This window comes from Thalassophryne amazonica, chromosome 3 (assembly GCF_902500255.1).
Source record: "Thalassophryne amazonica chromosome 3, fThaAma1.1, whole genome shotgun sequence".
Lineage (NCBI taxonomy): Eukaryota > Metazoa > Chordata > Actinopteri > Batrachoidiformes > Batrachoididae > Thalassophryne > Thalassophryne amazonica.
In genome coordinates, this window is record NC_047105.1 from 56368801 (window position 1) to 56383655 (window position 14855).

General features: G+C 40.5%; 1 protein-coding gene across 4 annotated transcripts in view; it reads right to left on the bottom strand.

Annotated features, from left to right (window-relative positions):
- LOC117506774 (SLIT-ROBO Rho GTPase-activating protein 3-like) overlaps positions 1–14855 on the bottom strand; it is a 142266-nt gene that overhangs the window by 45453 nt on the left and 81958 nt on the right. For all 4 annotated transcript variants that reach the window (XM_034166374.1, XM_034166373.1, XM_034166370.1 and 1 more), the window contains one exon: positions 8747–8809. In XM_034166374.1, coding sequence (XP_034022265.1) covers positions 8747–8809 — 63 coding nt within the window. The remainder of the gene's footprint in view (positions 1–8746; positions 8810–14855) is intronic.

The window sequence follows — 14855 nt, forward strand, 5'->3', positions numbered from 1 at the left end:
GTTTGCAGTCACGATATTATCCTTACCCTGGCTTCTTCCCTGCCCCCTCGAAGGCAGCGCGGTTTTTACTGGTGCAGCCTTCAACACCCCAAGCTGGGCGGTGCAGGCCCCTCCTGCTGCGGCCTTCACCCACTTTTCCTCAATTCGGATGACGGACTGCTTCAAGTTTTGTGCACATAAACAATGTCAAATGTATATGTGTTTATTTTAATGTTGATGTGTGCCATTATTATGGTAAACTAGTAATAACTGTGGATTAATTACTGTATTTTGCTTGAGGTAATTGGAGAGTAAATGTAATTTTGTTGTTGTTGCACTCGTGTAATGACAATGACAATAAATGTCATCTCATCTCATCTTTTTTATTTAGCATTCCTATAGCACTTTTTGTTGTGATACAGATGCTCAAAGTGCTTTACAATGATGTCTCACATTCACAGTTTTGCACACTCTGGTGTGATTGTGCTGCCATGCAAGGCGTTCAACTGCACACCGGAGCATCTTAGGGATTACGGCCCTTGTCCAAATGAGGTTTGTGATTTTACGGTCTGATGAGGAACTGAACTGAGGATCCTCTGGTCTCTATAGCCCTGTGTTTAAAGAAATATGTAGCTTTGGTTTGTTGTTACATAGCAATCAAGCTTTATGCTCCATTATGGCCACTCACTGGTGCTGTTCACATTCAAACAGGGTCCAACATCAGCGATTCTTATTCTCAGTGTACATTACATGAAATTATTTTTTACTCACGCCTCACGTAAAAATGTGGGCGTGTTGCTTACTCATCCTGACTGCGGGAATGTCACAGTTTGATGACACGTCATAATCAGAGCCAGCTGTGTTGCACCGAGTGTTTCTCTGAAAGGCATAACGGTATCCTGTTTGCTTTTCGTCACCGCAGCATTAGACACCACAAAAAAATCCCAACAAACAACACAATGATTTCTCTTCATCTACAATCAAGGATCATCTGTGCTTCTTTCTTTCCACTCGTTCTGTTGCTGTCATGGAGGATTTTGTTGTCAGTGATACACACAAAGTGCACTTTAAATGATCACAAGCTGGACTCAGATTCACACTCAGCCATCGCATGTAAATGTCTGTGTAGACCCTGAATCAACACCAAAACTAAACTGCATCTGCTCCTCTGTTACTGACTCCTAGGCTCTGGTTTCCTAGCAACCCGGACAGAAACTGATGTGCAAAGGACAGTAAGATCGATCTGCAACGGAAGAAGGAGGTTGCAAAGTGACAGTGAGGGATCTTTCCTGCAATCCGTGAAATAAGAAACGAGTTGATTTCTCTCAAGAAGTCAGCAGCAGATAAATGACCAGAGCGTATTTATACTTAATGCTACGCAGAATACGACAACAAATAATATCATTTGCAAAAGTTTCATTTGAGACACACAAACCTTATTATTCTCTTTTTTTAATCAGACTTTCTCTTTGATGGGCTCTGTGTATGAGGGAGCAAACAGGCATTTAATAATTCATGAATCAGAAGGAGGACAAAAATCAATATTGGTAAAGCAGCAAAGTGCTGTATAATGTTACACGAGACTATTTCTCTTGTTTTCATATCTTACCAGTGTTTCAACTTTACATTATGTGTAACAACGTTATGTGTAACTGCTCATTCACTTGCCTGAAACATCTTTTTGACATGACTGACGTCTCATTATTAATCACAGTAGTTACACCATTAACAGCCATTTTGATGGAGCTCAAATAGGTGAAATTTGACTAAGAATCACATGTGGCTGTAAAATTAAAGGGGTAGTACCTTTTGATTTTTCACAAGATTTACAATTTACTTCATGCTGATAAGTTGTTCCCCATTATTTCTGTCATATCTGTTATTTCTGTGGTATAGTGCAAAATTACAGGCAATTTTATTGCTCCAACTCCAACTCTATTTATAGAGCACTTTAAAAGAACAAAGTTGACAAAGTAATTTCCAAATGAGACATTAATAAAATACAATGCAGATAAAACAAAAAATAGTGAAAAAGTGACCAACATGACTAACGCTGACTAGAACATGAACAATTTTGAAATGCCTTAGAGAAAAGATGTGTTTTTAAGCAAGGCTTAAAAACCTCAAGCGAAGGAGCCAGCCAACATCCAAAGGCAACTCATTCCATAGTTTGGGGGCCACCACATCAAAAGCTTGGTCATCGCGGTGTTTCAGTCTTGACTTGACCTTCAGGGGTGTATATATGTAAGAGGTCTGCCAGATACATGGGAGCCAAGCCACTCAAAACTTTAAAAGTAAACAATAAAATTTTAGGGATGTCCCAATCAGGTTTTTTTTGTCAGTCACACTTTTTTTCCCCGAGTCACCTGATTTTGAGTATCTGCCGATACCGAGTCCTGATCCTATACTTTAAAAAACTGAATGAACAATGAACAAATGCTAAATATATAATATTTTCATTTTAATCACCTTATTTTATTTTTTTATCATGTAAACAATGCACTTCTCCTTGAGGTAGCTTGAACAATCAATAATCTACCAGACTTTAAAAATGTACTAATTTCCATGTCATTTTATTTGTCTAAAAATAAATGTCCAAGGTTCCTTATGTTAAACAAGAAATTTTCTAATCTGAAATAACAATCAATCAATCAATTTCTTTATATAGCGCCAAATCACAACAAACAGTTGCCCCAAGGCGCTTTATATTGTAAGGCAAGGCCATACAATAATTATGTAAAACCCCAACGGTCAAAACGACCCCCTGTGAGCAAGCACTTGGCTACAGTGGGAAGGAAAAACTCCCTTTTAACAGGAAGAAACCTCCAGCAGAACCAGGCTCAGGGAGGGGCAGTCTTCTGCTGGGACTGGTTGGGGCTGAGGGAGAGAACCAGGAAAAAGACATGCTGTGGAGGGGAGCAGAGATCAATCACTAATGATTAAATGCAGAGTGGTGCATACAGAGCAAAAAGAGAAAGAAACAGTGCATCATGGGAACCCCCCCAGCAGTCTACGTCTATAGCAGCATAACTAAGGGATGGTTCAGGGTCACCTGATCCAGCCCTAACTATAAGCTTTAGCAAAAAGGAAAGTTTTAAGCCTAATCTTAAAAGTAGAGAGGGTGTCTGTCTCCCTGATCTGAATTGGGAGCTGGTTCCACAGGAGAGGAGCCTGAAAGCTGAAGGCTCTGCCTCCCATTCTACTCTTACAAACCCTAGGAACTACAAGTAAGCCTGCAGTCTGAGAGCGAAGCACTCTATTGGGGTGATATGGTACTACGAGGTCCCTAAGATAAGATGGGACCTGATTATTCAAAACCTTATAAGTAAGAAGAAGAATTTTAAATTCTATTCTAGAATTAACAGGAAGCCAATGAAGAGAGGCCAATATGGGTGAGATATGCTCTCTCCTTCTAGTCCCCGTCAGTACTCTAGCTGCAGCATTTTGAATTAACTGAAGGCTTTTTAGGGAACTTTTAGGACAACCTGATAATAATGAATTACAATAGTCCAGTCTAGAGGAAATAAATGCATGAATTAATTTTTCAGCATCACTCTGAGACAAGACCTCAATAACAGGTGGTTTTAATTTACAGATGAAAGGTTTCTAAAGAACCATTTACTGATTTAGCTATTTTAATTACAAGTGTTCTAACCTTTTTTAAACAGTAATCAGAAATTTTGATTTAACAAAAACAACAACAAAAAACATTTCCAAGGATTTTTCTTCAGAAAACTGCTCTATAAATAAGCACTCAATCAATCAATCAATCAACATTTATTTATAAAGTGCTTTACAGCACCGACTGGTGTCCAAAGTGCTTAACATTAAAAACACAAATTTACAAAAATAAAACACATATAAAATAAAATTTTAAAACAACACATAAAAAAGAACATAAAAATAACAGAACATGTCACCTCCCCACTAAGTGCTAAAAGCCAGTTTAAATAAATAAGTCTTTAATTTAGATTTAAAAAGTGCAAGGTCAGGAATAGTAGGTAACTCAAGAGGTAGCTCATTCCACAGTCTCGGGCCAGCTACCGCGAAAGCATGATCACCCCAGCGTTTATATCTTGACCTTGGAACATCTAAGTAAAGCTGGCCCTTAATGTCCTACTGTAGGTGCGCAAAGTTAAAATTTCAGACAAGTAGGGAGGTGCAAGGCCATAAATAGCTCCTATAGCCATAAATGTGTCACTCCTGTGACACATTTCTGTTTTGTAGAGATCAGTGGTTTCTGCACAGATCTGTTTTGTACAGATCAGTGGTTTCTGCCACTAGTCCACTAGCCACTAGTTTTGGCCCGAAGCGTCATTCCTATTGGACAGAGCGAAGCTATGTCACAGCTCAGAGCGTCGAAAGTTGGATTGGGTTGAACTTTGACTCTTTTGTTCAATAAAAAAAGAAAGATTGGATTGAACTTTGACCACATCAGCCTGCCGACAAGCGGCAATGCGCGCTCCCGTCAGAAACGTCACTTTAGCTCGGCTTTTGACGCGACGCTTCTGATGCCTCTAAAAAGCAACGCGTCTCACTGAAAATAATGCTTTTTAGATCGATTCTTGACGCCTCTGGTGCTTCTGACACGTGAAAGGCTCATTAATCTGCAATAATGAGCTTGAAATAGCGCTGATCAAAATAATGAGGATGAAATCTATATCGGATTCATGATCGTGGTGCAACGTCCGATTTTGATCAAGTCTGAAACCACATGATCGGGCCCGATTTCTGATCACGTGATCGGATCGGGACATCCCTATAAAATTTTAAAATTAATTCTAAAATAGACCACAACCAGTGTAGGCAACCAGTGTAGAGAGGCAGGAATAGGGGTAATGTGCTAGACATGACAGCGAAGCCTGATCACTACCAACATAAAGGGCAATACAATAATCAAGGCGGGTGGTTACAAATGCATGCAAGACTCTCTCTAAATCTCGACAAGATAAAAAAGGCTTAACTTTGGAGAGTTGCTGGAAAACTATTCATTCTGACAGATTCCAAAGCAAATATAGTAAGTCTGCATTGTGAGATCTTGTAGACAACATGAGGGAGGAAGTGCATGAAAGCATGTGCAAGGTTAGGCGTTCATCTTGCAATCAATGAAAACTAATCATTTGGAATTTCCTACCTGAAAAATGCATATAATATTGCTCTGATAAAACTTTTGTCTCACCACTGAGTGATTTTGGCAAACCAAGTAAAACTACTATAACTGTAACCCAGTGTAAAGCCCCGGACACACGGCACTAACGGAGGACACCGAAGCCCAAACAAAAACAAGAAATATGGACTTACGCTGACCTTACGTTGAGGCATTGTTTAACTGTTGTTTAACTGCTTTGTTCCTGCAGCTGGCGCTTCATCAAAATTTTCAAACTGTCAAAAAATGTAACCAAATCCGAAATATAACAAATCTGAAATATAACCAAAACCTCAATTTGTCCGTATTCCATTTTGTTGTCTGTCTTGACGGTTCCTTATCGTTTGCGTAGTTCTCGTAACGGCATTGCATTTGACTGTCGTCCAACTTTGCCCAACTCCCAAGTCTGACATCTTGCATGAACACTGACGTTATCTGAATGGATCTGTAATTTCTCCCGGTTCTTTATGTAATATTCTGTCCCTTAACAAGAACCAAATCATTATATTCCTCATTTTTAATTTATTGAAAGTCACACTGAAAATCAGGCCTGGGTCTCCACAGACGAACATCTTGTGAAAAGTCCACAAAGATGACTTGCACAACACTTTTACACAATGTGGGCATTACAGTGGGTTTGGTTTAGTCTCACAGTTTTACTGGCTCATCTACAACTTGCACATGCGTGATGGAAGTGAAATTAACTCTTATGTTTAAACTTTAAACCAGATTTCAAGCATTTCTAAACAAATTACAAAAGCAAACAGTTGATCACTAACATAAAATAAGGAATTAGCACAGATATTATCTAACAGATCAATAACTAAAGCTCAGACGAGCTGTATCGCTGATGACTCGTCTATGTGTAGGACGAAAAGCAACGTTTTCATACAGAAACAACAGCGGTAAGAATGTTTTATCAACAACTTTAACTATTCACACACATTCCATCCATTTGTGGCTGGCCTGCGTGTGCGCACACGTTGTTGTGAAGACAAACCCCACCCCTGCAAGTGCTGCGGACATGAGGACAGGGCTGGCTGTGCTCGGTCTCATACCCGCTGTCAGTCACGTCATTGTGAATGTTTCATTTTGATTTCATTTAAGTGTCAAGGTTCCTTTTTGCAATGATTCGCAGGGTTTTCGGTGATGGGGAAGGTGCAGGATCATTCATCCATCTTTTTTTTGACAATTTGTGACTTTGTGACTTTTTTGCTCCACTCAGCTATCGCCATGTGCCGTGTGACCGGGCCCTCAGTATTGACAGCTGACACAGTAGACCTCCATGTGTTGTCTGATCTCTCAAGCTGATAGACCAGTTTTATATGGTATTTGTTCTGATTTTATCCTGATTTCTTTCCAGTGGAATATCTGGTTGCCTGCATTTACTAGGTGTTTCTGTTGCTTTCTTTGTCTGCCAATTTTATGTTGAGTTTTTGGCCATTTCAGTTCCAATTAAAGGTCTACCATGTTTCCCAGCTCCATCATGCTAACACTGGCATAATGAGCATAGCAGTGCTGTTCCACCCTGAAATGGCTGTTTTCCATCATGCCCACCCACCGCCCCATGTCATCTATGATGTCACCAGAGAAGTGTGTTATGCATTTTAACCCACATAGCTCAAAATCCAAAACTGTTTGCAGACCACAATTTTGCCCATATTGATAATCTAAGACTGCGAATCCTTACTTTGTCTACTAAGGAGCAAAATTACAGCAGTAACAAAGAAAATCATTTTCATAGCTTAAATGGTAGCAAATAGAAAAGAGACTACTTCACCCTCAATTTTCCAATGACTTTATGTTTCAGTTTAGTCATATCTGATTCATTACCAACAAAATATTTGCAAAAATATTCAAGCTGTCAGCTACTTAAGTGTTCCATGAAAAATGAGACATACGGCATTCCTAATACAATTACATCAAGTAATATGTAATGGCTAAAAAAAATAACTAAATAAAAGAGATAGATTTATTCTGAAAGGCAGAGTTGTGCCAAACATGGGGCCAAGCTAATTGTTAAAGTTTTCTAAAAACACACAAAGAACAGGTTTTGTCATTACACTGTTGAGTCTATCTTTGACTTTCACCATCACATGGTGCAGGAAGTGTCACATCATTATTTCTTTGTTGTGTTGATTTTGACACAAACAGAAGCTTCACACAGTCAATTTGGAGAACGTGTTAATCTGAAATCACTGATCTTTGTTTACTGTACGAATAAGACTTGATAAAGTATTTACAATGCCTACTGTATGCACTACAGTGTATTTATGTGTACTTTTATTTTGTTGTCATGAAACAATATTTCTTGCTTTGTTGTGATTTGGCACTATATAAAATGAAATTATTTGAAATTGAAGTGAAACCAGTCTAGTTGTTACAAAGTTCTTTTATATACACATATTAACTGTTGCACTCTGGAAACAAAATATTTAAAAAAAATCTTTTTCTTCTTCTAAATTTAGATTTACCTTTTTCCCCAGAGTATAAGTCACTTTTTTCTTTGTTTGGAAGGTCTTGTAACTTTCCAGTGCAATGTACATACCCCCCCAATTAAAGAAAAATCCCGCCCCCCCACAAAAAATCATGTGTTCATCACAACTACTACTACTACTACTGCTGCTACTACTACTACTACTACAACTACTACTACTACTAATAATAATAATAATAACAATAACTATTTAAGTAGGTCTTTAGGTCTAAAGTAGGCACTAACCAAAATAAAGTACAATAATAAAAAAAATTTAATGACAATAATAAAAGCACAAACAACAAAAATGAACAAAAATCCCAAATTAAAGCGATGATAACAGAAAAAAATGGGCATACCTTGGAAAACTGAGCAGTTTATTTCATATTTGTTCTCAATATTTCTGCTCAAAACACACAGTGATATTCTCCTTCAGAATGTGTCAATTTAGACCATTTGGAAGGCAAATTCCAAACTTTTTGCACATTCCCCAACAGACCCCCAATACTCTCGTCGCATAGCAGCACTGGAAACGCCACCGCAGTGTTGGCCTCACAGTGGGCCTGCTCCAACTAGTTAACCAATTGATGGAGCTGATTCTGGTGTGCTGGTAACAGCTGCTTTCTATCTTCACACATGGATTTGCATGTGCATGCCTACTCGTGCAGTGTGCCAGGTTACACTTGGCCTCTGAATGTTCTGCACGTGTGCACTTGTAGCATGTCATGAACAGAAGGCCAGCTGTTACATTACCACTCAAATGCCTCTGATTACATGCAAAAACAATCTAAAAATATGACAGCGGCTCATGTTTGCTGCGATCAGTGCACCTCTGCAGCACAATCTGCTGCGTCAGCTTGAAGGCCAGCCAGAAGCAAGAGCGCTCTCCCCTTCAAGTGATGTAAGAACTCACAGTGGGAGGGAAAATGCTAATTTTCTCCTTTCACGACCTTAGCAGAAGGAAGAAATGACGTGTCAAAGCTGCACTGCTGATAAAGCATATCTCACGGTGTGGCCAGCTGCTCCACAGGTGACAGGTTGGACACAGAATCTCAGCTTTTGAAAGGGCAGAGGAGGCCACCACGGGAAAGTCAGAGCACAGAATGGTTATTAGGAAAATGGAAAATAACATTTGTGCTACTCACTGTGTAGAGTTCATTGGTGACTTTCACTAACTCCTCATGCATCTGCACCCCGATGTCTTTACTCTGCAACAAAGACGACATCACAATAAAGCGTGACTGACAAATAACGGCACATATTTAAACATTTGTTCTATTTGTTTAAACCACCTTCCCTCAAGTGAAAAACCTGAAATGTGTGAGGGATGTCAGCAGCAGCAGGAGCTGAAATGCTGTCATTACTCTGCACCAGAAAAAGATCTAACACAATGCCCAAAGTGCATACAGACAAAAATAGAACAGCTCTGTAACTGCAGAACATTTCCCAAGCAGTTGTGTCGCAGTTTCAGCTCAGCTACAAGAGCTGAGGGCTTGTGGTGATGAACTGGACGTGTCCCATGACGGGGCTTATGACCGACGAGGAGGAACAGGGCCAGCGGAAAGCGGCTACACAACCCAATCAATTCTCTATTTTCTACCTCTTAGGTACCACTTGCCAAACGGACCAGCTTTACGTTTCCACATGTGATGACGATAAAACTTTCACTTAAAGGTAGAGCTGATTTATTCCCTTCCAACATGTGTAAGTTATTAGCGGCAGAGCTATAGTTGGAGCTGTGCACTACAGCATAGCAGGATCATTACTGTAGGAACTTGAGCCCAGTTCTTGCAGAGAGAGAGACAGTTTTTCTCGAGGCAGTTATTAGTCAATTGCTTCATGCTGGCTGTAAGCCATCCCATTCTCACCAAAGCCTCCCATCATGACAGTGAGGAGATCCCTAGAGGACGTAAATAACGGGACAGTCCTGTTGCTGTCAATGAATACCGATCCAAGATCCCCCGGGTGGGCCGTTCCTCAACGTCCCTCAACCATTTTGTCATCTTCTGCTAGTCTCATGTGAGTCGTACATTAATGGATGAGGTGAGAGTGCATGATCCAGAACAACTGTACGGAGCTTTTCAAATATGAACAAGAAAGACAGACATGTTCATAAAATACAGACATTGTCTACTTAAAATAAATTTAGTGCTACTGAGTGCACACAAGAGTGAAAAAAGATGTGTAAAATGTTTATGCAAAAGTCTGATTTAACCCTCATCAATACACAACATGAAACATACTAATCTGTACACCTGGGGGCCATGCAGACCCCAACAGAATATTAACATGTTTTTATTTATGCCATACTTGCAGGCAACTATTTTGAGAAAAAAAAACGAAAAAAAACCCCCCGAAAAAGATGTTTGAGTATCTGGATGATAATTGTAATTTTAATTTTGAATTTTTATTTTTTTTTTTGTCTTTTGGAACAAGGCTGATAATGCAAATATCCTGAATAAAAATGACTTTGACAGTTCAATAGTTATGAAAAATCAACACAAAGTCCCAAAATTTTGCTATGGAGTCTGACCGGATATCATTATATCAAACTGGGGGCAAAGCAGACCCCATAAGAAAAAAATAATATGGAGCCCACAGTATTTAATCACACTGGATCGAAATAAGTGAAACTGAAGATAACTGTTTCGGAGTCAATAGGGCAGCGCAGTCTCGTTTGAACCCTGTGTGATATCGCAGGATTTGACCACTTATGGGGACCGCTGCTCCTGTTGCACAATATATACACAGCACAACTTCACACAGATAAATAGTGTACTGTTTTGTTTTCAGATGTAATCACCGAAGCAGTTGCGATAAGTGAACTTTTTTTTTCAGTTCCTAGTGGAGAAGGGAAGATGAGGCATGTAGGAGACATCATGTTGATAAGTGTTAGCCTACACAGCTAACCAGAGTAGCTACATTCTCTCGCCTACAAAACCGCCTTGACACGTTTGAGTTCCGGGTCATAAACAAACTGCCACACATGTCCACTTTCCACCGCACTGTCACTTTTTCGTTGCATTTTCACTTTGTTTGCGTGTAATTTGCCCAAAATCTCAGAGAAATTGCCGTGTTTCTGTCCCCGGAAGTAGAGCTATAACGTCATATTTTACCCCTTTAGCACCCGACCTCAAACAAGACTGCAGTGCCTAATTGCATATAATTTCAGCTGAATATGTATAACTGTTCACAAAATATATCAATAAATAAACACCTGGGCATTCGCTTGGACCCCATGTATACTGATTAGGTTGAAACAGAAAGTAAACATAATTAAATGAAAAAACACAATGACAGAGATGCAATAAATCTATTGTTAATTCAGTTTATGGCACTATTGAACATCTGCCCTTCGAGACTGAACATTCAAGAAAAACTCATGTTGCTTCCATGTTTTGGAAACTATTGGCAAGAATGACCTGATAAGATCTAAGCACAATAAATTCTGATAAAAGTGTTTGCAAATCACTAGCCAAATATTGATATGTTTGAAGTTTTCAACCACACACACACACACACACACACACACACACCCTCAATTTTGCAATGATAATCGTCTTCTTTTTCTGTGTAGCTAGATATTTGGTACATTTTGGTGGAGCTCCTCTGTAAACATGCCGTAAATCCACTGTAGAACGGTTTGTCCATAGTGTGGAACCTATTAGCAGTCCGAGCACAAACTACATTGAAATTCTTTCACCAAACAGATGAATAATACATTAAATATACATAAATAAGTCCTTATTTATTTAATCCACCATTACTGTAAACAAGCATCTCAAAAGTCCCCACGTTTCACTCAGCTTGGTCTTCAAAACACAAAACACCCACTTTGAGAAGATAGGATTGAACTAGCTTGAGCGTTGTCATGGATACGTGGTATGACAGAGAGGGAAGCTTAAGCATTTTGCTAATGTTTAAGATGTAGCAATTGGGGTAGTGTGACGTCAAATGAAATCAACATTCCATTCAAGGCATCACAGGGCTCTCCCCAGAAATTTAGAGTATGATGGTGCGGCACCTCTGGGGGAATCTGGAGAGAAGAAACTCTAGCATCTTGACATGTTTAAGGGCCCGGTCACATGCCACACGGCGATAGCTGAACGAAGGATAAAAAGTCAAAAAGTCACAAATCGTAGAGAAAAGGTGGCACGAATGACCCTGCACTTTGCCATCACCAAAACGTCTGTGAATCAAGAGCGCAAAAAGGAACGAAACAAACCAAAACTAAAGAAAGAAATACAAAGCAAACGTCGACCTCGACACTCAAAAACGGAATCAAAACGAAACATTCACGATGACGTGACCGAAAGCGGGTATGAAACTGAGTGCAGCCAGCCCTGTCCTCATGTCCGCAGCACTTGCAGGTGCGGGATTTGGTTGTCTTGACAACAGATGAGAGATGTTGTTTGTCTTCACTAGGGATGTCCCGATCCGATCACGTGATCGGAAATGGGGCCTGATCACATGGTTTCAGACTTGATTGAAATTGGACGTTGCATCCCTATCAGGAATCCGATATAGATTTTATCCTCATTATTTTGAGCAGCGCTATTTCAAGCTTACTATTGCAGATTAATGGGCCTTTCACGCGTCGGAAGCGTCAGAGGTGTGAGACGTGTTGCTTTTTAGAGGCTTCAGAAGCGTCGCTTTAGCTCGGCTTTTGACGTGATGCTTTTGATGGGAGCGCGCATTGCGGCTTGTCAGCAGGCTGACACGGTCAAGGTTCAACCCAATCTTTTTTTTTAATTTGAACAAACGAAAAACCCTAAGTTCAACCGGACATTCTCGCACACGTGTGCGGAAGAAGAGATGGAATTGTATCTCGGACAGAGGTGGGGGGAGTTACGCACGCAAAGTTTCTTTCGCAGAACTGCTGTTTGTGTGTTTACGTGCTCAGTCTGACACCTTGATGGAATGACAAGAGGATGATGGACACTTTGCCACCGAAACTCTTGCTCAGTCATCCTTCCGTGCGCAGCAGGACCCGGTGCTGACCAAGTCCTCAGGACGATGATCTGTCATCTGATTAACAAAAAGAAAAAAAACAAACTGTCTTGTGATCGTTTGTCTGCAAAACGGAGGGAGAGATGGTGTGCGCACGAGCAATGTGCACACTCATCACATTTAGGAGCGCGTCTTACAGAGCTTCCGTCTTCATTCACGTTCACTGCGCAGCTCTGAACTTGTTGAACACTGATAAAGCATCAGAGGGGTACACTTTTCAAGTTGACTTTTGAACTTTTGACGCTCTGAGCTGTGACGTAGCTTCGCGCTGTCCAATAGGAACGACGCGTCGGGCCAAAACATGGAAGACTAGTGGCAGAAACCACGGATCTGTACAAATGGTAACTGGACTGCATTTATAAAGTGCTTTTCCATCTGCATCAGATGCTCAAAGCACTTTACAATTATGCCTCACATTCACCCCGATGTCAGGGTGCTGCCATACAAGGTGCTCACTACACACCGGGAGCAATAGGGGATTAAAGACCTTGCCCAAGGGCCCTTAGTGATTTTCCAGTCAGGCGGGGATTTGAACCACAGATCAGTGCAGAAACCATGTGTCTGAAGAAAAATCCTTGGAAATGTTTTTTTGTTGTTGTATGTTACCTCAAAATTTCAGATTACTGTTTTAAAAAAGTTTAGAACACTTGTAATTAAAATACCTAAATCAATAAATGGTTCTTTTAAAACCTTTCATCTATAAATTAAAACCACCTGTTATTTCAGATTAGATCATTTCTTGTTTAACATAAGGAACCTTGGACATTTATTTTTATACAAATAAAATAACATGGAAATTTGTACATTTTTAAGTCTGGTAGATTATTACTTGATTGTTCAAGCTGCCTCAAGGAGAAGTGCACTGTTTAAGTGATAAATAATAAAATAAGGTGATTAAAATGAAATTATTATATATTTAGCATTTGTTCATTGTTCATTCAGTTTTTTAAAGTATCGGATCGGGACACGATATCGGCAGATACTCAAAATCAGATGACTCGGAATCGGATCGGGGCCAAAAAATCCTGATCAGGACATCCCTAGTCTTCACAACAACTACATGTGCACACGCAGGCCAGCCACAAACGGACTGAACGTGCGTAGTTGAAGTAGTTAATAAAATGTTCATAACTGCTATTGTTTCTGTATGACAACGTTGCTTTTTGTCCCACACATGGACGAGTCATGTTCAATACAAGGATGTTACATTCAGCTCGTCGGATCTTTAGTTACTGATCCACTCAGATATCGTCAATGTTCATGCAATACTTCAGACTTGGGAGGTTGGATGAAGTTGGACGACAGTCAAACGAAACGCTGATGTCACAGAAACTATGCAAACGATAATGAACCGTCAAGACAGAGAGCAAAATTACATATGGACAAACTGAGGTTGTCATCGGGATTCGTTCACATTTTTGAACAGTTTGAAAATTCTGACGAAGCCCCAGCTACAGGAACGAAACTGGACTGTTGTGTGGGCCGCCAGAAGAGGAGGTACTGCTGGCCCACCACCAGAGGGCGCCCTGCCTGAAATGCGGGCTTCAGGCACGAGAGGGCGCTGCCGCCACGGACACAGCCGGGAGTGACAGCTGTTACTCATTACTTCCTGACAGCTGTCACTCATTCTTCATCACCTCACTCCATAAAACCCAGACGTCATCTCCACCTCATCGCCGAGATATCGTACTTCATTGAAGGTAATATCCTCAGCCGTTTTGTGTTACAATATATCTGTATATTGTGAGTGTACCGGAGTACCGGTTCCTCTATCTGTGGAAGCTGAGTGAGTGCAGGACGGCACTCTTTTCCCCTGAGGAATCACTGCGGTACTCATCACATATTGAGTGAGAGGTGGAGGTGGCATTCCCACCGTTGTTGTTACTGGGTGTACACACACCCACACTTGACTGTCTTTGTTCTCGCCAGCAGTACCAGATCCGACAGTCGGAGACGGTGATCACCTGGGAATTCGGGACTTGGCGGCTCCAGTATTCACCAGGTTCGGTGGTGGCAGAAATCGTGTGGTTCCGGCCCTTCTCAGGACAGACGTCTTCTATCCTCGAGCCTGCCCACACGTCACCTTTGTAATTTGACTGTAATCATATTCTGAGATTGTCTGTATATTCGTTGTGCACATTTCACAACATTAAATTGTTACTTTTTGGCTCATCTATTGACCGTTCATTTGCGCCCCCTGTTGTGGGTCCGTGTCACTACATTTTCACAACAGGATATCTCGGC